This window comes from Ixodes scapularis, unplaced genomic scaffold, assembly GCF_016920785.2.
Source record: "Ixodes scapularis isolate PalLabHiFi unplaced genomic scaffold, ASM1692078v2 PGA_scaffold1__304_contigs__length_218370807, whole genome shotgun sequence".
Lineage (NCBI taxonomy): Eukaryota > Metazoa > Arthropoda > Arachnida > Ixodida > Ixodidae > Ixodes > Ixodes scapularis.
In genome coordinates, this window is record NW_024609846.1 from 156,391,705 (window position 1) to 156,415,964 (window position 24,260).

At 43.3% G+C, this 24,260-nt stretch overlaps 2 protein-coding genes across 4 annotated transcripts in view; both read left to right on the forward strand.

The window, feature by feature from the left end:
- Window positions 1–8,876, forward strand: part of LOC115332101 (Fanconi anemia group J protein) — a 60,512-nt gene extending 51,636 nt beyond the window's left edge. For both annotated transcript variants that reach the window (XM_040214953.3, XM_042290977.1), the window contains exons 18-21: window positions 993–1,028; window positions 3,881–4,011; window positions 6,032–6,096; window positions 7,804–8,876. In XM_040214953.3, coding sequence (XP_040070887.2) covers window positions 993–1,028; window positions 3,881–4,011; window positions 6,032–6,096; window positions 7,804–8,666 — 1,095 coding nt within the window. In that variant the 3' untranslated portion in view covers window positions 8,667–8,876. The remainder of the gene's footprint in view (window positions 1–992; window positions 1,029–3,880; window positions 4,012–6,031; window positions 6,097–7,803) is intronic.
- A 96-nt stretch (window positions 8,877–8,972) lies between these two features.
- On the forward strand, window positions 8,973–17,801 carry LOC8032204 (N-acetylglucosaminyl-phosphatidylinositol de-N-acetylase). Of its 2 annotated transcripts, none has more exons than XM_029975136.4 (7): window positions 8,973–9,460; window positions 9,760–9,859; window positions 10,761–10,851; window positions 10,990–11,057; window positions 14,150–14,181; window positions 14,272–14,402; window positions 17,407–17,801. In XM_029975136.4, exons 1-7 carry the CDS (start codon window positions 9,229–9,231, stop codon window positions 17,527–17,529), a joined length of 777 nt encoding a protein of 258 aa, XP_029830996.3. In that variant the 5' UTR covers window positions 8,973–9,228; the 3' UTR covers window positions 17,530–17,801. The 2 variants fall into 2 exon arrangements, with proteins under 2 accessions (XP_029830996.3, XP_029830997.3); XM_029975137.4 differs by having other exon boundaries at window positions 8,990–9,460; window positions 17,411–17,801.
- The last annotated feature ends 6,459 nt before the right edge of the window (window positions 17,802–24,260 follow it).

Here is a 24,260-nt window from a genome sequence, read left to right on the forward strand (position 1 = left end):
CATTGCTGAGATTATTAAAGTGCTATAGCACTGGGTAGTTTATGAAAATTGGATGGAAGTGAAAGTGACTTTGTGCGTGGTGGGACTAATTTTTTTTAATTTTACAAATATGCAGCAACACAAGTACAGTTGAACCTCGATTTAACGAAACCTGATTTTACAAATTTCCCAATTTAACGAAGAAATTCGCATTCCCCGCGCAGCCTATGCGCGAGGTCTTCCTTCCTCAATTTTACGAAGTTCCCAATTTAACGAAGTAATTAGCGGGTCCCGGTGACTTTGTTAAATCGAGGTTCAACTGTATAACTGTGCGAGAAAGGAAATAAGAGGGAGGTTTGATGCAATGCTCTGTCACAAAAGTACTGAAACAAAAAAAAAAAAAAAAAGCTTTTTAGACGTTTAAATTTAAGTTTTAGTTCCACAATTAACATTTTCAGGATGTCTAAATCATACTTCTATTGTTCTAACAGAAAAATATATACCTTAATATTTAAAAGAATATTATGAACAGGATGTTGCGAAACTGCATACGAACAGATTTGAATTCGACCAGGTTCAATTTTTTCAAAATTTTAACTTTTGACAGAAGCTAGTTTATTATGTGCCTTTTTTTGTAAATTGAAAACAAGCTGGCATCATCTGGCAGGGGAGGGGGGGCAGCATTTGAAAATTTAAACAATATTACGAAATGATTCAAATGTTATGTTTCTTTTTGTTTTGGTTTTTTATGGTGTAAACATTGATAATTATCCTCTAAAATTTAAAACTAGATACTTTATAAATCTGTTTGCCAGCAATTAATTTGTTTTTATTACTATTCCGGCAACACTGTTTACAGTGTCAAACTTGGTCAAATTTTGGTAAAAGTTTGAAGGTTCGCCAAACCAGTCGAATTTCGAGGTTCTACAAAAGTTTTGCGACAACCCTATATGGACAAGGAATGGAAGATTTGCGGCACTTAAGCAGCATTTCCTCTGCCTCCATGATTACAGGTTGGAATTCCCTTTCCAAATGTCAAGGACATCCAGGTGAGCCTTTCTGTCTGTTTCTTTCCTGATCTAGCTGGGTGAGGCATTGCGGTTGGGAGTGGGGAGGGGAGACATTTCAAACAAGAAGGGGGATAGGGTGCAACCAGCTGCAAGTAGTCTGACTCTTCAAAATTGCATTGTGAGACCTTTCTTGGCAAGTCGCTGAGTTAGTTGGGGAGGATGGAACTTTAGTAGGTTTGTGCGAATATTCGAAATTTCGAATAGTACTTTCGAATACCTAATACACTATTCAATATTCACTTCGAGAAGAACTGCACTATTCACGTTTTTCGAAATCTTGATTGTGGCGAGTTAGCTTCGTTGAGTGCACTTCTTACCGAGCACCGGTGCACTGCGTAGAAGCAATACCCACGGAAGCGAGCTCCGCGGGTTTTGCTTCCCTGCATTACATCAATGCTCGGTAAGAAGCGCACTCAACTGGGTAACCCACCAGGATTAAACAGTTGGAAAAGTATGAATATCGCAATTGCGTGCTTGGAAGAAAGGCATATATTCAAAGTGGGATAGTGCACAGGTGCCGGCTGTATTTTAAAATAAATGGAAAATTTGTGAATGTGTACGTCGACGTTGTAGTAAAAGTTTTAAAATTAAACTGACTGGTAGAGCCCTGCATATCCGCGGATATCCGCAGTGGACTGGTGGATCGGATAAATATTAGACAAATTTTGGCGGACTGCGGATCAGATGCGGATGTCAGGGGTTGCGGATGCAGATATCCGCGGATCCGGACCTAAATTTTTGCCCGGTGGCATTCAGTTCGTCGACTGAATGCCACCGGGCAGTTCATAGAAAAACCTGAGACGTTTCGTCGCACACAACTCAGCTATTTTCGTAACAAACATTTTGTGTCTCACCTGGATTACAGGGGGAGGGCTGCATGGTTTGGTTAAGCGTGCCTTAGTGAATCGCGTGCTAGCTTTTAGCGGCTTAGTGAAGAAATGCGTTGTCGAGGAAACGTCACTGGGACATGTGATCAGAAAACGTACAGCGTCGTCAAACCGTCTGTCCATGAAAAGTTGTCCACGAAACGTATTACCACAAAACGCGTTTCGAAGAAACAGTAGGAATCCTAACAAAGATCTGATTCTCACTGAAGATCGCTTCAGTTAGTGCGTTCCATCTCGTCAAAAATGCTATCTATAGAAAAACTGAAGAATCCAGGGCATCAATCGTCCCGAGAAAGCTAGTACATTGGCAGGGAAAGAGTGGACGACTCTCCGGACAGAGTGTCACGGACTCCTAGGACGATCACATAACTGAGATCATTTTTCCTTCGACGCACAGTGTCTCGGGAAGGCTGATCGCTTTTAATATAAATACGATGAAACTGATAATGGTAAAATGACATCCACTGCGTAGGGTGACCCAAAGATTTCTTTGTATAAAGATAAGCAAACGACTTAAAAAGGTCTATTTGTATTTTTTTTTTCTTCTTTCATTCACGCTTGGTGTTATGATCTACAATGAATGCCTGGATTCTGAGTCGGGTGTGGTTTCACATTTTGCGGATGCAGTTCGGATACGAATACAATAATGTAAAAAGCTGGCGGATGCGGTTCGGATGCGGATACAAAGTCTGCGGATGCGGATAATCGAACTGTTATCCGCGCAGGGCTCCACTGACAGTTATGCAATAGTATACTACGTTAGGCGGAGATGCGCTTACAACCTGCGTTCAGCACGCACGGTTTATTCTTTTTTCACTCGAGATTAAAGAAAGAATATTTTATATAGCCAGATTTGTAAATTCACTCAATTGAGTATATTTTGCCATCTGTATAGGATTCATTTTATGTCAGATCCATTGTTTACTTGCCATCCCAAGACATCAGACCTTCTGAGGTCACAGTTCATAAATATAGATAGACTAAACTTAGCTTAAAAATGAACAAGTGGAGCAACCTTCACGAGTCTAGCTGGGATTTCGTCTAACCATTATGCTATGGTAGTGAAAGGCATGGAAAAACTATTCTATATTCAAATCGAAAATATTCGGCCGAAACCAGTATTCGCTTCGAACTCAAAATCCACTATTCGCACAAGACTAAACTTTAGTTCTGATTAGGGTTTCATGTTTCCTGTAAGTTCCACTAAACGCCGGTCTTAGTAACGTTTGTGGACGTTTTACCGAAATTGGGGAAGACAGAAAAATCACAAGTTGGAGCTGCCCTTAAATAAGAGGAACACAGGTTTCACCGAAAGTAATCTTTAGCTATAGACCTTCTCTATGCGGGCGCCGCAACCTTGAATCACGGAACTTCCAATATGTGGGAAAGCATCGCGTTGCTCTTGCCACACCACTGGGAGAAGCTCACGTTTTAATTGCGACTGTCTATCATTCTTGTTTTGCCTTTTCCGTAGTCTTTTACTTGTTCCAGGTTGTAATACCTTGCTTTATTTTATCCCACATACCGGATTTGTCAACTACGTGGCTGGGGACGAGGGTAAACAAAAAATTGTATAGCTTTTTTTTAGTTGATTTCGGACACGGCCCAAACTGAACTGTCCGCAAGGCTTGCTTCTCTCTTTGACAAGCATGTTCATTGTCCCATTTTCTCTTTTTTTTTCTTTTCTCTGAATTTTTTTTTTTTTTTAAGTATTTGGTTTACACAGATATTTCCTGGGGGCTGGAAAATTTGATGTCTGTGTCCTGTTTTCCTTAACGTAAGTCCCAGTAAATGCAGAGCTTTTTACCGACATGAAAACCCCACTTCGAAAAACACCAAATCTGGGGGGAATATAATCCCCGAAAACACAGAACCCTAGTTATAATATTCATAATTATACATCCAGTTTGCCACATAGCACTTGTGTTGTTATTTTCTTTGTAGGTGGACCAGAAGCGCAAGTACAATGACCAATGCAGCAAATCAGGGAGGCCGGTGATGTGCGGAAACTTCTGGTACGAGACTCAAGCCTTCCGTGCTCTCAACCAAGCTCTTGGAAGATGCATACGGCACAGGTTGGCAAGCTGTTTTCATGTAATGGTACTTCTTAGTCCATCTTTGGAGTGTAAAACTGAGGTGCTGCTAATACCCTTTAATAAGTTCATCTAGGAATGCTGCAGTTGGTACAGGATGGTTGACTTGAAGGGCTTTATTTTTGGAGTCCTCTTCCTGCCATTATTTTAGATGAAGATAGGTCAGGGGTGGATCCAAGGAAAAGCAACAAGAGCGACCCCCCCCCCCCCCCCCCCCCCCACCCCTTCTTCCTTCTCGGAGGGCAATTTGACATGGGTGGACCCCCCCCGGTACACAGGAAGAATGGGAGAATAATATCCTTACAAACCCCCCCCCCCCCCCCAGAACGGAGTTCTGTATCCGCCTCTGAGCTAGGTTATACTAGACCCTGGAGTATACTCTAAAAAAAGCATGCTCAATACATTCAGTTAAATTTCCCATTTGTGTGTGCTGCTAATTTTACAAAGAAGCCATGAAGTTGGCAGTTTATGCAGAGAAATTCTTTCTGTTTTTGCGGTAGTTCTGAACTGGCGAGAATTAACTGACCTGGGCCGGTTTTCTCGAAGCGATGGTAAGCCCATTTTGGTAAACCACGGTGTCTAGGAAGGAAAAAGTACCTAGGTACTGTAATAAACGGCTGGATATAAAACAACAATAATTATTCTTGATTGGGCAGTAAGATGCGCCATCTATCGGTGAAACAAGCCAGTCACTTTGTTTATCCTCTTTTTCCGCTGGTTGTTATCGACCTAGTATGGTATTTAAAGTCAAAATATAGTAATTTTGTACTTGAAGACAAATTTATTTGCTTCAGATGGTACGAAGAAATTTTAGCTAATGTGCTAGAGTTTGTCGACGAATATTCGAAAATGCAAGAAACATTTCCTTCAAATGTTTCGCCATAAACAACGCATAACTTTCCCGTGTGCCTTCCAGTCTGGCAACGCCGGTGCTGTAGTATCGTTTTTGTTTCTTGCGACGCCCGTTTCTGCGACTCCTGCTGATCTTAACTGTTTGCCCTCTCTTCCGTTTGCCCAACCGATCCACCGGTGACGAGAAGCTAAGCTTCTCGTCACAGTTGAATTGCTGGCCACCGGGGATATGTAGGAACCTCGATGCTGTCGGCATACTGTCGGCGCACTGCGAACAAAAAAAACAGTACAATGTCCCAGCTGTTGACCCGGAATGAAGACTTTATCGAGGATAACCCCCTTTCTCCGCAAAGTAATCGCTGCTCACGAGTTGGCGTGCATAGTGCAACAAATTAAACGTGTTAGTATAAATATATACCAACACTCGTTCGCAAAACATTTTTTTGCTCACCATAAAAAACACTTGCAAGGCTTATGTACCGTCATATGTCTTGGATCTCGGACTGCTGAAGAGTGATGCGTTCGCGGAATGCTACCGTCGGTTAGTTTAGTAGTTCCTCTGAACTACCGCTTTGCTTGACGTGCTAATAGGTTGATGGTGCGTCATTAATATAACAGCCGGATCGAAATGAATGTTCAGCAGAACCAAGCAGAACTATTAGCCCTCATTAAGCGACGTCGCGGCCATTTTGCTTGTAGGTACTGCTCCTCCCTCGGCGCCCCTGCTCTCCCAGTCACGTGATCTAGAGTTCCCCCTTCTAGGGACAATAGTTAACTTTAACCCACGGTTCGCGTTCGAGAAAACGGGCCCTGGCTTTGTAGTGAAAGCCATTGGATATCGGTAAACATGGCATCCTTGTGGAGCAGTTAGAGTCATATGTTACCACGTATAGGTCAGCTTCAAATATAAGTTAATCCCCCCAGATTCTGGCCAATAAATTTGGTTTTTTTCGTTGTTATTTTTAGGAATTTTAGTTTAAAATACCCATTTCTACAAAAAAAAAAAAAAAAAAAAAAAGGTTGACTTTTATGCGGTAATATACGGCAAATGTTTGATTTGCACCTCGGTAAATATGTATAATGTGTGGCTTGGTTACCTTTTTCATATTTTATACACAATGTGCTTTGCACTTTCTTTCTTGCATTTCAGGCTGGATTGGGGTGCACTGATTGTGGTGGATCAACGTTTCTCTGAGAACGGTCGTTATCAGAAAGGTGAGATTGTTTAATGTATGTAAGATGTGGCATTCTCCTTGCCGCAAGATGGGAGGGGGGTAGAGTGACAGAAATGTTTTTATTGGTGATTACGTTTCTCGTGCAAATAAAAAAAAAAAGTTTGAAACATGTAAATTACAAAGGTGATTAAAAAGTTATCTATACTCTGTCTAGATATTATTTTAATCAAAATGTTTTGATACCCAAGCCTGTCTTGCATTATTGCATAGGCAGAGCCTTGCCTGATTCATGAACGATTTGCCACATCATTCACCGTTGCTCATATATCCGATAAAATCAGTTGACGGTTTTTGTTCTTTCACTGAACACCACTCAGAATTAATCCTTGGCTACCATAACCTATGAAACACTGGTTAGATTTTTTCTACACTCAATGGCAGCTGCATAAAAGAGTTGAGAAGAACGAGCGGCATTCAACCCCTAAACTCACAGCCTTAACTAGTGGCCGTGTGATGTGGCATGGCACCGATAATGTGCCCCCATGTTCATCATACATCGACGCACTGGGGTCGGCCAAGCACAAGGCACGTGCTGAGCTCCAGATGTTGTCAGGATTTGTTCGGTCATTCCCGTCATTGCAACGATTAGACGAGAGCCACTACCCAAATACTCGTCGAGGCATTGATTGTCACAAACTTAAATCAAGTGCTCACGCAGTGCTCATGTCCAATCCATGAGCCACATTTGGATATCATTACCATGGGTAACCACTCTGGCTGTGTCCACACTGCGATCCCTATGACTACGTCACCTAGTGTTGCGAGTGAGAAACTGAAAAGCAAAAGTCCGCTTTAAACCTTTGAACTTATATTGCGACAAAGAAGGTTCTTGGTAAGTGATGTTGGCTGCAAGTATACTTGGGCCCCGCTAGTGCCGGTAGGCTCGTGTAAAGTAAGAAATATTCCTATCCAATATCATTGCATGACAACTTTAATGTGTACGCCCAATGTTGTCACCAGTTGTGGACATGAACAGGCATTTGGCCCCTTTACAGGTGCGTCCTTCCTTAAACTTCTGTTTCTATTCAAACTCACTTCTTCAAGACAAAACACTTTCTTCAAACTGTGCACAAAGTATTCAATAAATATCGGCACCAGACACACCCTCAGACCATGAAGAAGGAATCACTGCACGCTGCTCTTTCTTTAAAGTCACAAGTGAGGAAGCCATTTCTCACACTGCAATCACAAGTGAACTGGCGTAACGCATTCAAACCTGCAGAGCAGTGACTAGGGAGACGGCGACCTTGTACGAAACGTACTGATAAGACAGTGCGGTCAACAGAAGAATTTTGGGATAACTGGAGTGCGTATAATTTTTTAATCACCCTCGTATAAACTGCCTACTTACAACTTACAACTACTACTTACTTGCAGCTTTTTAAGTTCTGGAACCTCTTCAGCTTACCTTTAAGAACGGGCAATAAAAATAAATGATGGACACAACACAAGAATAGTCCATTCAAAAAAACCTACATGCTCATTTTTTTGGTACACTAGCATTTTTAATAATAATAATTCTAAGCATGTTTTTCTAGGTCGGTGAAAATCCAGAAAAAAGAGACACCAGAAATATAGCTCTTGTAGATGTCATGTTTATGTTTTAATGCCTAGAACATATTTTAGTCTATTTTCCTTTATATAAGTGGAGCCCAAACTACATGTGTGTGTATTTTTATGCTTTCAGCCTTATCCAAGTGGATCAGAGACAGATTTCGGTGCTTCAATCGATATGAAGAAGCCATGGGCTCCTTGAAGGCATTCATGGATTCAAAAATGAGCACTGAAGATGCACAGTGTGCCAATGGTGCTGTCGCAAGCTGGGCAGGACCTCCAACTCTGGAAGCAATGATGGTTGCAGGCACTAGTAATGGCTATGCTTCAACAGGACTAGTCAACTGTGACCACAGCTTGATCTTGACTGGAGATGTCACCATGTCCACCGGCTCTGCAAGTGTCTTCGAGTTGACAGATGATAGCAGCCAGGAAGCCTGCATGATAGTGGATGGTGGTGTGCTGTCATCAAGCACTGTGGAAATGAGCACCTTACAAACTGAGTCTACCGTCGGGCAGATGGACCATGGGGTGTCATCGACTGTGGTTATGTCCCTAGATGCATCAACAGCAGACTGCACATCTGACAAAGACAGCATAATTCTTTCGCCAGCCTCCACGAACACGGAAGAAACTGTGGATTCATTGAATGTCGTGGAAATCAATCCGTGCAAAAAGCACTGTAATGCCGAAAGAATGTGTGAAGAGGCATCAGGTTCAAGTGGGATGTCTATGGGAACACCAGCTGTGAATTGTGTGTTTGATGAAGACACCATAATTGGTTCGCCAACCTCCGTAAGAATGGGAGAAACCACGGATTCTCTGAATGTCGTCGAAATGACCGCATACGAAAATCGCTGCAGTGACGATGTAAATAAGTGTGGACAGGTATCAAGTTTGAGTGTGATGTCTGTGGAGGCACCAGCTGCGAGTGATGAGGACACTATAATTCTTTCGAGTCCGCTGCACTCGGCTGACAGTCCAGAAATATTTTAAGCCTTGACTTTAGGTACCTTAAACGCGTACGTAGTATTTTACTTCAGTCGGCGCTATTTGGAATCGTGTTTGCCTTTTTATTGAATGTCGTTTTCAACAGCAGACATTTTGGGGGTCTTTGTTTGTGTGTTATCTGTGGCTTGTAATGTATTGAAACATGTTCATTACCATATATTTTGTAATAAATAAAGCTACGGTTATGTTTCGTACCGTCTGTTGTCATTTTCAAAATCTAGAAAATCTGCTTTCGGTTTCCCGGCGTACGTTCGATGTAACGGAAGCTGTCGCATCTCGTCAAGCAACCTTGGAAATATGTCGCCATTTTCAAAGTTATTAGCGTGCGCTCGGTCAGTGTGTACGCAGATTCCCGTTCTTTTGTCGCGGTGCAAGCCTTGGCTGAGTCGGGCGCCTTAAAATTGTTCCAAGGTAGTTCGGTATCGAATTACTGTTCTTTTTTGAGACAATGTGCCCGTTGACCGGGAGCAGCGGAAGGTCTCCACTCGGGTCTCTGCCAAAAAACTCTGCGTTATACGCGAGTTGCTGATTCCGCTTCCAGCGTGCGATGGAATACCGTTGGTGGTGTTCGATCTACGTGTTCATCATTTCTTTTTTCCTTCTTTGTTACTTGTTTCTGTGCAAGCTGTGTCGCCTGAGGACACATAAGCGCATCGACGCTGTTCGCAAAGCGTTGCTCGTGATAGCCCATCCGGACGACGAGTGTATGTTCTTCGGGCCCTGCGTGATCGGACTATTAGAGCAGGAATGCGAGCTCTATCTACTGTGCTTATCTATAGGTAAGTGCCTCTTCGTAGAGTAGATCTTTTATTCTAGAATGCTACGAATCGCCTTGCGCCAGATAAGAACTCTACTCGCACAACGGAAATCGGCGTCGCCATGGTGATGAAGGAGGGAGTTGATTTCAATCCAAGACAATTTGCCGACCACATACTTTTAAGAAGCTAGTTTGAAGTAAATTACAAGCGAAAAGAAACATTTGTCTTCTATATTGTCGACATTGTTCAGCCTGACGGTACAACTCGCCAGAAGCTGTTTTAAAAAGAATTAGACATTCATTACTTTGATTGCTTTCCAGGAGATTATTACAGACAGGGCAAAGAACGCAAAGAAGAATTGCACAGCAGTTGTCGCACCCTTGGCATCAGGAATGACAACATCATAATCGTGCAACACAGGTTATTGGTTTTGACATGTTTCTTGTTTGTAAAACTATGTTTAATAGTAGGTGTAGTGTTGTGGTGTCCCCCTTCTAACAGATGCTTTGCACATGCATGTGTCAGTTATAGCACCACATTTTGCCAGTGCGGTGTTAGAATGCACAGATTGGTGTTCTTTCCCAAAACACAACTTGTTCTGGGTTGCTTTGCCCAAAGCAGTAAAATATGTGAGTATTGTCCCCATGACAACCAGTCTAATTTAACTAACCTGGCACACGCCTTTAATGAGAGTGCAAGCAAGGAACTGGAACTGAGATAGGCATAGCTCTCAAAACTGCAAAAGCTAAACTACTAAATAATTTGCTAAAGCTGGTGCTTCAGTGAAAACGTTGAGCGCTCCTCAGAATGCAGACTATCAAAATATATATATTAAAGTGGATGTTTGTCACCCCCTTGAGGATGTAAGCAAAAGTGCTCTTATCTCAGAACTGCTTTCTTGCACGATACATCCATCCCAACCTACAATTAGTGTAATCAGGAAAACAAGGTACAGAAAAGGACAGCTTGAAGTCAGGAACACTAACACACACACACAGGGGACAGGTGTTAACTGGCATCTAATGTTTATTGAACGATTCCAGCATCACAAAAACTGTGAACAACAACCAACTATCCCAGCAGTCCATTATTTTATTGTACTTTTACAATTACTGGTAATGTTTCAAGTTATTAGACTCTGTACCAATTGTTTATGTTTGCTTGAGACTTCAATTCTTTTGATTGTGTGCTCTCTTTTCCGTTTCTTTTATTTGTCTGGACCTGTGACGTGGTCTAGAAAAGCTTTTCACACGACTGTTGGGGAAAGAATAGCAGACTGTGCTGTTGACGTTGCTAATGCATATTGCTTGCACCAATGTAGTAACATGCCTGACGATCCTGACTGCTTGTGGAGCTCGAGTCTGGTTGGAAGAATTGTACAGAAGTACATCAAATGCTTGTCTGTAGATGCGGTAAGCATGGGCTCTTCTGACCTTGCTTTGTGCTTTCTTTTCTGGAGATCTTTGATTCAGCCCAGCATATTATTCTAAAATGGCACACTTCAAAAGGCATGCTTAGTTATGCACACATTCTATATTTGTTTTTTGCAGGTCATAACTTTTGACCATTTGGGAGTCAGTGGTCATTTAAACCATGTTGCAGTTCACAATGGAATTGTGTGAGTAGTTTCTGCTGAAAATATTTTCGTTCAGCAGTTGTTGTTTTTTCTTTTATGTTGCAAAGCTTCTAATGCTATACAGGCATTGCATGTACACTGTGTGACACTGTTAGCACAAACACGACATTGGTGCTTCTTTGAATTTTACTTCTAAAGGGTATTTCTCGCACCCATTTTTACATCTTAAGTTAGTATGAAAAAGTGAGCACCTTACAACACTGTAGTAGTTTTGATGACAACCCTTAGATTCAGTGGCGTAGCCAGGATTTTATTCCGGGAGGAGTTCAACGGCATCCCCTCCCCCCCCCCTTTAAGACGCAGGGTGAGCTCGCCGACACGGATGCTCAGGCAAAAATTAGGGAGGTGCTGTTAAGATAAAACGGGTAAAGCTGCATTGTCATTTTTCAAAACGGAGCAGGCTTCATTTACAACAATACGGGCGTGGTGGCTCACTGTTCTACCATCGTCGTGCTTGCACCCCACCAACTTTAAAAGATTTTCTCACAGCACACAACTCCCTCCGCTTTTGAGATAGCACTTCACACAAAAATTGCTATACTTTCACAAAAAAAAAAAAAAACAGCAAAAAGACAATTTTGACGCTGAAGAATTGGAGCAACCGACCACGCACAAACACCAGGGGCCCATATTTAGGGCGAAGGTAATTCTGAGCAATCACAAAACCAAAATCTATTATCTGTTAAAGGAAATTTGTGCTACAGAACCATATGCCAAAGGAAAGAGAGTGTTACCTTTGCTAGGCCACTTTATCTTGCAGCGTGGTCCAAAGGCAGCAGCGACATATCCTCGGGGTAAGGGAAAGTCATCAGTCCGAACTCATCGTTCCGTCACTCGGAGAAATGACATGACGCACCACACAGAAGCTACACGCTGAACGTGGAAAGGAACTTGACTATACCCTTGCACCTATGCGTCGTGAGAAGATGAAGGCTCGTCTCCGAAGTTTCTGATGTTCCGTGCAACAAAGAGATTAATCTAATAAGGAATTGCATCGGATGCCACCTCGACATACAAAGCAGAAAGCAAGACAGACTTCGTCGCACCCGTGAGCGACAATTTTCGCAAAGTGAGGGAAACTTCGCCAAAAAATGGGGAAATTTTAGGCGTCCAATGCAAGAGGGAGAGACGTGAAGCGCCTGTCACGTCTGCGGTATACAGGCCGTCGCCCTCTGTCCGGAGGTCCTATTTCAGAACGTCCATCGTCTCCTCAAGATCCTAGCGACTCTGCCCTTAACTACGGCGGAAGCTGAGCGCTCATCCTCTTCACTACGACGGTTGAAAACATAACTGAGAGCGTCCACTTCGAATGAGCAACTGCTCGGTCTATACTTCGTTTCAGCTTAACACTCAGACGCAGCCGATGCTACAAGCACGAGTATGTGGCCCTGAACAGTGCTTGCACTGCACGAACGCGCGTGCTTGGCAGGGACGCTGAAAGCCCGGAGCTCACGCTTGTAGCGTCGGCTGCGTCTGGACCTAAGTATAGCGCTTTTGAATGTTCACCGCGACATTAAAGTTCAAGCGGAGAATGTCCTGGATATTTTTTTTCATGAACGCAGGCGGCTGCATTTTAATGTGTAGGCACTTGGAAAGCAAATCACTGAGAACCTGTAAATTGCTTTCTAATATAACTAGTCACAGTTACCTTTTTATTTGCAGCAATTTATAGTCAAAACCACGTAATTCTGATCACAAAAGATGTGCGTGAGCGCAGCACCACTCGTTGCTTACAGTGGCATTGTTTTTTACAATTGATTTATTATTCCTTACATCACAGACATTGTATTATATTGTTTGTTTTATGTGTGTGTGTGTTTGTTTTATTATGTTCACTTTGGTTTGATTGAACTGTGTATTTCAGTGAAAATAGTTTGTTATACTTTGCCTTGAAATTGCCATCCTTCACCCCTCAAATGTTTCAAAATATCCATTCTCTATGTATCTGAGATCAAGTTCCGCATCCCATCGAATAAACATGAATTGAGCAATATTGCATATTTCATTAATTTGAGCATTTTCTACCCCACAAACAATTTTCCTGAAAGCACATGAGTTGGAGATGGTCCGCGCTTCCCCGTTGCTCCATCCCTCATGCAAAACCGACTGCGTGAGCAGGGGAGCGAGTGGGCCCCGTAGGGAGGGGGGGTAGCTCTGACATTTCGGGGGGGGGGGGGGGGGGGGGGGGGGGGGTTTCGACCCCCCAAACTTTCCCTCTGCCTGCGCCACTGCTTAGGTTTGATGAGAAGCTGGCTATCGCTTGTTCGTGCTAACAGTATTGCGCAGTGTGCATAATCTTGGATAGCAAGAGAGTGCTAAACCTCACTTTCAGATGACTTTGTTAGTTATTTACACCGAATGACAATACATACCAAGAAATGCTTAGTTCGGACGTTAACTGTTGTGAGCTTAAAGGAAAAAACACAGTACTCTGTTCTTTTTCATCTCTGGCTCACTGTCATCTTTATGTCATTCAAAGTAAACTTTCACTCAAGGCTGGCTTTCTAGCAACAGCGTCTTAGCCAAGATTGTGGGAAAGCCTGCCTGCCAAGACTGGGGCATGCAAGTACTTGAGACTCAACTTAATGTGCCTCTCCGCTCATGCACTAGCTTTGGCGGTCCATTTTGTAGTCTTTGATAAGGCCTTGTTTCTAGAAAGCTGGCTCAGTTGTGCAATCTGGTTATGTCCTATATATCGGTAGTCTTGTACCCGACCAAGTCGCCGTGGCAAAAATTTCTTGGAGAGTCGAGTCCCATTAAAATTGTAGTTTCTTCTTCAATTCCTTCGGAAGTTTTGCAATCACACTTCGAAGCTAGGTCGGTTTCACAATGTTTGAAAAAAACCAGATGGTTAAGAGTTGTCTCAAGTGAAAGGCAGATGTGGTGCAGTCTATTGAACCAACATAAATGTGCAGACAGGCAAGCGACAAGACAGTGCTTTCACAGCTGGGTATGTGAGAAGTTCTAATTAAAGACACTGTCGAGTGGGATCTCTGCAATTCTGCTAAGTATCTGGGGTAGGACTATGTTGCAGTGCAGATTGCCTTCATATTTTCCTTTTGTTCATTCAACAGAGACCTGCTTAGGAAAGGTCGTATTCCACCAGGTACGTTCTTCCATACCCAAGCGCTGTTGTTTTGATGCATTTGGTTTCTTTGGCTAATCACATCCTTTTTTGGTGTATTTTTCGATCTAGAATGCAAAGTCTTTGCACTGGAGTCTGTCAACAAACTGAGGAAGTACTGCAGTCTACTGGATGTTCCACTAAGCTACATCCTATCGGATCATGCCTATGTCCTGCCATGGAGTATGGTGTCCCTTGTAAAGGTAATATGCCCGTAATATTCTTAATCAACCCTTTTTAAATGTGCACGTCCTCCGGTAGCAAGGGTGTCGATTATTAGAGGTCGCCACTCAGGCATGCGTTGGACACGGGTGCGGCTTCGGCATTTGAAACGTGCACGGGTCAAAGTGTACCGTATTTACTTGCACAATGAACACACTCGCGTAATGAGCGCACCCCCCAAGCCGGCTCTCAAAATTTTGACTTTTTTTTTCACTTGCGTATTAAATGCACCCCCAACTTGGACGTGCGCGAAATGAACGCACTTTTCTATCCCGTGCGCGAAATGAATGCACTTTTCTATCCTGGTGCTGCGAGGTCGCCAATGCATCGGCAGCGTGGGCGAACAAAACGCCTTGCAAAAGGAGTTAAAACAATAAAAAAAGATCCAACGGAAGCAAAAAAAAAAAAAAAACGTGGAGAGGAGCTTTTTTTTTTTTGCACAGCGCAGTCTGGACTTAGAGGTCGCGCGCCATGCGCAAGGAGATAAGAAAGATAAGCGGAGAAGCCCTCGCCTAAGCAACGCCTAACCAAACAACAGCTTGCAAAAGGCTGAAAAAAAATAAAAAAGAAAGCGTAACTGAGAGAAAAAAACAAAACAAAGAGGAGCTTTTTTTTCTCGTTTTTTTTTTTGCACAGCCCAGTTTGGTTAAGGGGTCTCGGCGCGAAAATTTTACTTCGCATAATGAACGCCCCCCACCCCAACTTTGCATCGATTTTTCGGAAAAAGAAGTGTGTTCATTCTGCAAGTAAATATGGTGTTTGACAAGAGCACTGCATCAGCACCACTCGCTCAAGAAGCAATGCAGTGATGTGATTGCTGCGCCAATTGCGCCAAACTGCGCCAAGGGGATAATCCTGCTGCATCCTGCTACATTTGGCCAAGATATGGGTAATCTGCGCCAAGCCTGCGCCGAAGGACCAATTTTGGTCGCCTTTCCAGACCGAAACTAAACTGAGTATACCGTAACTGAGCACGCTGTGAGCTATGTGGCGCAAGCGGCCGCCCGACACAAAGTACTCTGCATCAATCGTTCATCCGGTCTTGCGCGTTCCGCGTCCTCATCGTCTCGCGTTTTTTTTTTTTTTTTAATTTTTTATTATTAATTTTTTTTAACGATAGACGCGGGCGTGTCCGGCGCTCCGACGCTAACTGGCTGGGGTACCAACCATGCCGTCATGCTGTGAAACGAAACCACGTTTTTGCGCGGCAGGAGTTCCTTTGTGAGCTGAAGCACTCGCTGCTAAAAGCAACGGCCGTGGGAAAACTATATTTGGTCTCTGCCTGCCAGTCACCGTGGTCACGCGACGTCGGGTGTTGCCGTCCCCACATCGCTGCAGATATGGTGCTTTCTAAAATGAAGCTAAATACCGCCGCATGTTTATCAGCTTTCCTGTTCTTGTTTAATACGCTACTGCAAAAAATCCCTCTTTAGCTCAAAGACTTCTGTGTCTAAGTATTGATTACCTAGGTTTTTTGTCGGTGGGCTTTCTTTCGGGAGGGACCCCGGTACGTGAAAAATCTGCCGCGAAAAAAAGTTGGTTAAGGGAAGTGAGTTAAAGAAAAGAAGGCAATGTCTGCACGCTGAACCCGCACAGCGCGCTTGTTTGTCTCGAGTTCAGTCGTTGTACGAAGCGCTCCAAGAACTTTTTGACCCTGGCTCGTCATGTCTTGCATCGATGTGCTCAGGTTCTTTCCTTTTTTTTTTTTTTCTGTGTGTTTAGCTTGTATCTCGCCTGCCGGCCTGGCAAGCACGTGCCGCTGGACTGCTTTTAGGGGCGAAGTTCCTTAGGGGCTTGCCATGTCCGTATGTCCGTCCGCCGTCGGGTGCACATGTTCCTGCTCGTGAGCTCACGCGCTCACGTGCTCACGAGCACGTGAGCACGTGCTCCCGTGCTCGTGTAGGGCAAAGAAACAACAACAACCGTATCTCCACGTGGTGAATGATGTTGATTGGGGCGAAGCTCTGGTGGTGCTTGTCTGCGTAGACGGTGAGCTGCAGCATGCCGAGCCTTTCGTTCGTTTTAATCCATGTCAGAAAGAGAATGTGTGGTATGGAACGTGGTTATATACGCATTTGAGCATTTGACCGCAGCGTGACATGGATTAAACGAACGAAAGGCTCGGCATGCTGCGGCAACACTGTACTGCGGCTCAGCATCTACGCAGACAAGCACCACCAGAGCTTCGCCCTAATCAACATCATTCACCACGTGGAGATGCAGTTGTTTTTGTCGTATGCTGGACAGTTACATTTTGCACACAATTTTGGGAACCAGTTGGCGACGGAGCAGAGTGGCATGGTTTCGATCCAACGGCATCTCCGCTCGCGCGACAATTTCGCATTGCACTGCAGTAGTTACGTGTTTCATCAGTTGGAGACTGCTTTCATTTATTTTATCACTAGTCAACCTATAGTTGTGCAATTTATACTAAGCTGGTCATTTTCAAATAAATTTTAATATGTGCACTTTGGTTCTTATTTACCTATAGCGGGTACATATATACGTATCATTTAATTGAAGCATTACAAAATGTGTGATGTCATTGGCATTTCAGTTACGTGTTGAAAGATTCCCAGGTGGTCTAACTTTACTATAATTTGTTTATTGCGGCAAGTAATAATTAAAAATATTCGTTTCAAGTGATGCAGCACTTGAAACGAATATTTTTAATTTTTCTAAGAATGTCTGCTCCAAAAGCCACTTTTGCTGCTCCAAAGCACTGTTTTGGCTGCTCCAAAACACTGTTTTGGCTGCTCCAAAGGCCACTTTTGCTGCTCCAAAACACCATTTTGGCTGCTCCAAAGGTGCTCCAAAACAGCTTAGGCCAATCACATCACTGGCAATGCCTAAAATACGGCGGGCACCAGTGTTGCTTGATGGTATTTTGAGAAGGACCCGCTTTCTTCTGCATAAGATGTATAGTTAGTTACCTTACAAAAAATTGTCGCATTCTTTATTGTATCTACCTTCTCTTTTTGTCAGGCAGCATTGCACGAGCACAAGAGCCAGATGCTGTGGTTTCGCCATCTGTACAGCTACTTTTCGCGCTACATGGTGATCAACACGCTGTTTGAGGTGAAAGTGGAGAAAAGGAAAGAAGACTAAAGGTTGAATTTCTCCAAGAAGTGTCCTCGACTTTTTACCCTTTTATCCATCAAATTTAGTGCTCAAGTCATTGTGCCTCGGGCACAAATGTTGACAGCCATGACGGCCGGCATTCACCTGGGACTTCTAGTGACTCATCATCTCAAGTTCCTACCAGACTCATCATCTCAAGTTCCTACCAAAGGCTCAGTGAAGTTGTGGTGTGCTAAAAATACGAAACAAATGTGAGCTTTTTTTCTTTTACATTGAGAATAAAGGAATGTTTGGACTTACATGGTGGGTTTATGCAGGTTATTCAACACTACGTTTCAGCTTATGACTAGGCTGTATACTTTCCGGTTTTAACTAAAAAACACCGATAAACATCCGCCGGCGTCGGATATACAAAATCGGCTAAAACCGAAAAACACCGTTTTTTTTTTTTTCATATTTTCAAGCAAGTGCTGGTTTTTTTTTTTTCTAAAAAAGTCCTGCATACTTTCCAGTTTTAACTGAAAAACATCAATAAACATTCGCCCGTGATGGAAATAAAAATTGTTCAAAACAAAAAAACACTGGTTTATAAATATTTTTTTGTTTTCTGGCAATGTGTTTTTTTTCACTGAAAAAGTCCTACGCAAACTTCTGTCAAGCACAATGTCTTACCTAGAATCATGCACTTTGCCTGTCTTTGTTTTGTGACCTACAGGGTCTTGGACTCTTGGAGGACAGTAGCTTAGTTCCACATCCACTGTTCTCCAAATTCAGTGGGCCTCCTGGGCCGCCGAGTGAGGTCACAATCACTGGCCTGAGAGGCCAGTCATAGCTGTCTGCAGTACTGTCCCAAGCCTTGTTGGACATTTTGGGGCTTCCCGTGTCCAGCGCAAATGTTGAGCGGGGAGGGAGTGGGCGTAAGTGACAAACACGAGCCCAGGAATGTATGCATTCATATACTACAATAATCAAGTGTGAAAGAGATTGTGTAAAAGATATAAATAAAATTTGGTCTTTTTCGTCTTCAGTGTTAGTTTACATTCACAATTTTTTCCCCGATAATCACCGTCTTAGTGTCTGCGCGACAGAATTCACCGAAAAGCACCGGTATTGGTGAAATAAATAAACACCGATAAACAGCCGCCGATTTTTGTCAAAAATAAACACCGGAAAGTATATACCCTACCCATGACCAACCCCAGAAAATACCAAGAACCATCCAAGTCAATTCAAGGCAGTGCGTGTTATGTGACCTTGAAGAAAGAGAGCGTATCACGTGTCATGTTCACAGAGCGGGATTGGTTGGGCCGGCTCGTTACAGCTGCGGTTGTACGGAAGTTGGAACGGAGTATGCGGAGCGCAAGTTTGCCGGCTTCTGTGCAGGGGTTTTAGTGAAGAACGTTGAGCTCCGACTGCCTTCTACTGGAAGAATAGTGGGTACACCTCAATGCTAGCTGCCTTGAGGTCTACCTGCTATCCTTACAATCGGAGCCAATCGGAGCTTGGTGTTCCAATGTTGCCGCAACTCCTGCGCAAGAAGCAGGCAAACTTGCGCTTTGCATAGCCAAAAATGTATTTATTTTTGGACGGTTTAAAGTCACTAAGCGCTGCGTTGTAAGTGCAGGTGATGCTTCTGAGTGCATCATTTTGACAGCTGCATGTGTCCAGCCTAGTTGTAATAAATTCTGTACTCCACGCATTATCGTGGAGTACAGAATTATCTGGGGTGCTAACATAAATTCTGCTAGCTTATTATTATTTTTTTTTTTTGCATAGCTCTTTCAGTGTTTTACGATAGGGCCTTATAAAAATGCAAGAATTCTACAGACCACGTAACGTTCTTTCATGCTCCTGTGTTTATTTATTCGAAATACTATCACTCCTACACATCTTGTCATCTAATAATTCTTTTTGCAAAGCTCTAGATTTTTCCATGTTCTTAATATTCTCAAGGTTCACGGGTCCTTAAATTCACAAAATTTAGAAGTCCGCCAAAATTATTCTTGCAGACAAAAAGTTACATGTGCATAAAAACCCCAGGACGCTTAAAGGGAAACAAGCTGTTCTGTATTTCTGGAAAAACACCTACATCGTATTCATTTAGCTTTCAGGATCATAAACATCGAGATTATTTTTCAATTATTTCTGCAGCACGAAAGCTGCAGAAAATCACTTCAAAGTACCGCTCAAGCCCCTCCTTCCTGGAGACTAATGTCATATCCAAAGTTTTCAGAATCTCTGCTCTCGCGCATCTTCATCGCCTATCAAAGCTATGCACGTGCACTCCTGCTATTTTCAAAAAGGTTAAAAAAAGATGTTACGACTGGTATCGGTGTGGGGGATTATACCTTCAAGCTTGCAATTGCATTCGCTGCCCACAAAAGTGACACGCGTTTGGCAACCAAGAGATCTGGGTATGACGTAACGACTGGTCGGAAATTTTTCGTGTTTTCTCACGTTTAGTTGCATCTTTGGCGAAAATGAAAGCGATATTCAGGTTCATGGGATAAAAACAATCTAAGATTACCTTTAACTTTTTTATTCAAGAGCCTCTTTAGTTTTTCTTTGAAGCTGTAGAGCATTTCAGCATGGATTAATTAATATGCTGTGTAGGCTAGGATTAGGGTTCCTTGTTTTCCTGGATTTATTGTCCTTCAAATGCAGGGGTGTTGTTTCAGGGTTGATTTTTTTTTTTTTCCCCACAGATTCTGGATTTTTTGGTGTTAATGGACCCCTTTTCAAAAGTGCAACCAACATCCAGCCATTTCTTGGGTCATACTTTTGGTTTTTTGGCTACTAGGCTAGGTGGTGCAAGCTACCGCCCGATATAAAATGTACAGCCGTTGGCATCCATCTGACCTGGTCATGAGGCGTGCGATTGGATCCGAGTCTTTGCCGAACGCTTGCGTGGCACTCGTTTTCGATACAAGCCAAGCAGAGTTCATGCCGAACACCGATGGAACCTTTGTGTTATCCAATACATGCTCGGAGTATGTGCCCAAACAATGGTGGACAGGCGACGGCGCACACTTTTGAAAAGGGTTTATCTTTGGTGTCGAGTGAAAGATCTGGGTTTATCGAGGGTCATGTTGAAGAAAATTGGACACAAGCGTGGAGTTCCCCCACCTCCGGTGAATGCATGCGTCACCTGAATACTGGGAAAACATCCCCACACCGATAAGAAAAATAAATGAGACAAGATGTGTGGTTCCGAAGCAAGAAGCATTGCGGACAGTTCACTGAATGCCACGTTCCGGGTTGGTGTAAACTAGACAAAGATTTTATTTCCCACAAAGCTTGAACTTTTCTTAATCAAGGACATCTCCAATTTGGGGTTAATAGTTTTTCCCAATTTTAAGAAGGAATTAGTTTGTGGGCCTTTGTGGTATTTACTGAAAACACGAAACCCTAGCTCTAGAAAAAGGGTTCTGGCACTTTTAAACACTGAATGCGCCAAATAGAATGCAAAAAATGAACGGAAGCATGAATGTAAGGCACTTCATTCCTGGGTACCGTGCCAAGGCCTTGAGATTTTCTTATTTAGGATACTTACTAAAAGATTGTGTTACTGGCTACTCATAGAGCTGTCTAAAGCGCGATCCAAACCAACGTTTCTTTTTGCGCCTGTAGGTCGTGCGGCTGCGGATGTGATGTATTTTCGTGACGTCGCGCCACTTCTTCGCTCCTTCCGGGCGCGCACAAAAAAGTTGGATAATTTCAACTTCTTTCTCAACGCGCACAAAAACGCGCGGTGACGTATAGGGCGCTCCTGTGTCCCAGCCAATCGGTGGAGGGCAAGCTAGTTCCAGCTCCGCGTTTCTTCGCCGCCATCTCGGAGCAAGTGACAAAAGTGCCCGGTGCGCATCCACAATTGGCCCTCTCCTCCCCCCACTTTTATTCTCTTCCAACATAACAACGCAATCTCTCTCTCTCTCGCCGCCTTCTGGCTGCGACAGACTGGCCTGGCCGGCCAGTCTGTTGTGCGCTCGCCCGAAGCTGGCCGGTCCAAACCAAAGCGCACGGTTCTGACCACCGTGGTTCTGACTCGGAAAGCGCGCCCGGAAACAGCAAAAACGGCAGGAAATGCATCACATCCGCAGCCGCACGACCTACAGGCGCAAAAAGAAGCGTTTGTTTGGATCGCGCTTAAGAGAGGATGCATGTCAGGATAGCACACCCCAATGCATGAGTGACAACTGTTTCGACAGGAGAATGGAAAAATAAAATGTCAGTTTTGAGCAGAACGGAGAAGGACTTTGCCATTGAGGTGTCAGCTATGCATTACTGTGGCTTGTATGTTGGATTTCTTTTTTAGTTATTCGTACAGACTGACAAAAGATAAGCTTGCAACATATGATTTGTCTGCTGCAATGAATTGCCAAATTTTGTCAAGTAAACCTTCAGCAATACTTTACTGAAGGTGCTTTGGCTACAATGAAATGGTAACAGCAGGGTAATTGTCCCATATTTTCAAGGTCACATATACTACTTGGCAGACTCCTTAAGCTTCAACTCTGGAGTGGGCTCATACTGAATTTTACATTTCTACGATTGTTTAATCCAAGCAAAATAGAAAACAAGCTCAATGGATTATTTAAATTTACTTTAAACCCTTGCCTACTAATGTTTTTCTTCAAGAAACATACAGCGCAAATTTATTCTAAACAGGCAATTTGCGTCAAAATAAAACAAAAACATTTCCTTGACTTTCCGGTGCAGTATCTTGCTCTAAATCAGAACTTCTGATCTTCTGGTCCTCTTCCATAGTTGTTCATGGTGTGATAGCACTGAAAACATTCAGGAAGGCGGAGAGTCACCTTGCACTGTCCACATTCCCATTGTTTCACTCTGTTTCTTGTTGGCTGTGCATACTTTGCATGCCTGTCTTGGGTTCTGAGTGGGCGTGATGTCAGATATGCCTGAGCATTCATCACTTTCAAAAATAAGTTTTCGAATTCCTTCATCGGTTGAAGTGGACCTCTGCGCCGAAGTCGTGCTTTGGCACTAACGCTTACAAGCACGTTTCTATTTTTTTCTTAATGGAGTGGTTTTTTTTTGTCAAACAGCAAAACATGGAGCAACAGGAGTGGTTCTACCGTCTTCCAAAGAGGGCACTAAACAAGTGCTGAAACCTAAACACGGGCCACACTCATAGTCGGGCTTAATTGTCCGTAAGGGGTGGCACAAGTGACACTTATTTGTAGGCAAGGGGTGAAAGTGATCTGTCCCACTAAGTGAAGATTTATCCGAGCTGAAAACAAAATGCTGGGAATCGGTTCCAAAAACAAACAATGTAGAAACACACTTAGAGCATCAAAGTAAAAGGCATGCATTGGTGGGCAATTTGGTTGCTTACAGAACCACGAGACTATAAGGTAAAGATGGAGATACAGGCACACGCAAGTTGCAAACTTGTCAGTGGTGGCAGCAGTGGCATAGCCAGGAGGGAAGCTTATGGGGCTTCAGCCCTCCCCCACCCCCTTTCCCCAATATCCAGTCGAACCTATAATATACTCGTGCATTTTGACCACCCCTACCCCCCTCACCCCGAGTCATAGACATTTCAGGCACCTTAGACCCCCCCTTCCTGGAAAAACATCCCTGGACTTGCCACTGGATGGCAGCGCCAATTTCAAATACTCTAGCATGTTTGCAAAAGCTGGAGCCTTTTGACTTCTCAATGGTCTTGACGGGGAAATTATAGGAAGATAAAGGATAAAAATATAATCAACACAATTTAATGTTTGGTTGGATGAAATGTGGGCTCAATAGGTTTATATTCTGTTGTTTGCCGTATAGTGCATTAGAAACATGCTGGCCATAATAGCAGCCGAGCTGAAGCCGACATATACCCTGTACAGTTTACGACCAATGCTTGAAAGGTACTACTGCGGACAATGTGACCTGAAACAGTCCTTCATGCTTTTTTGCCATACCTGCCAGAAATATCATGAGGAGCGTCGCACCAACTTCTCACGGTTGTTTAGGGAACAGATCCCATTCCACCCGGCCCTCTTGCTGGGAGAGGAGCCTCTTGTTCCTCATACCCAAGTTTTTAACTTCCTAAACAGCATTGGCCTATTACAGCACATTTAAGTTAGCGGATTTTTTTTTTATTGTCTGCATTTCATGAAACATTTTAAATTTTCATATCATGCCTCACCTTTAACTAAATAGCACCACAGTTCTTGCTCTACCACTGTTTTGGCGCGCTATGGCCTTAGCAGCCGCTGCGCCATTAAAACCCAAAATCAATCAGTCGATCATACCTGCCAGATTTTGAGAGCTGGGGTTCAATCTAGGAATGGAATTTTAAATTTACGTCCCATGCTTTAAACTTTTTTACAAGTTGAGGGATAATAGAGTTTAGGGGGACAGCAGATGCACAAAAAGGCGGGGTCAAATATTTCAGCTCGCATTGCCCACGGGGGTACATGAGCACGGATTGTCGATCTGGGTACCTCATGCGTGCAGTGTCCAGATGCTGCAAGGCATCTCAACTTGAAACAGAAACCAACTAAAGTTAAATTTATAGCTACGACACACATCCAAACTGTTTTGAAGACTCGACTCGCAGCCCAGATTTTATTGTCTGTCCTTCCATTGTCTAAAATTGTAGACATGATGTATCAAGTTACTGGGCCGTGATTTACAAAACCTTGCCAATGCTCATACCATCAGCTTTGAGATGACCTAGCTGTCTAGAATGAATAAACAAATGATGAAAAAGAATAGAATGCACCAAAATGTCAGAGCTT

Coding starts and splice junctions, on each gene's coding strand:
- LOC8032204 (XM_029975136.4), top strand. CDS start 9,229: ATGGAATACCGTTGGTGGTGTTCGATCTACGTGTTCATCATTTCTTTT. Junction 14,182..14,271: donor GAAAGGTCGTATTCCACCAG/GTACGTTCTTCC, acceptor TTTTCGATCTAG/AATGCAAAGTCTTTGCACTG. Junction 14,403..17,406: donor GTATGGTGTCCCTTGTAAAG/GTAATATGCCCG, acceptor TCTTTTTGTCAG/GCAGCATTGCACGAGCACAA.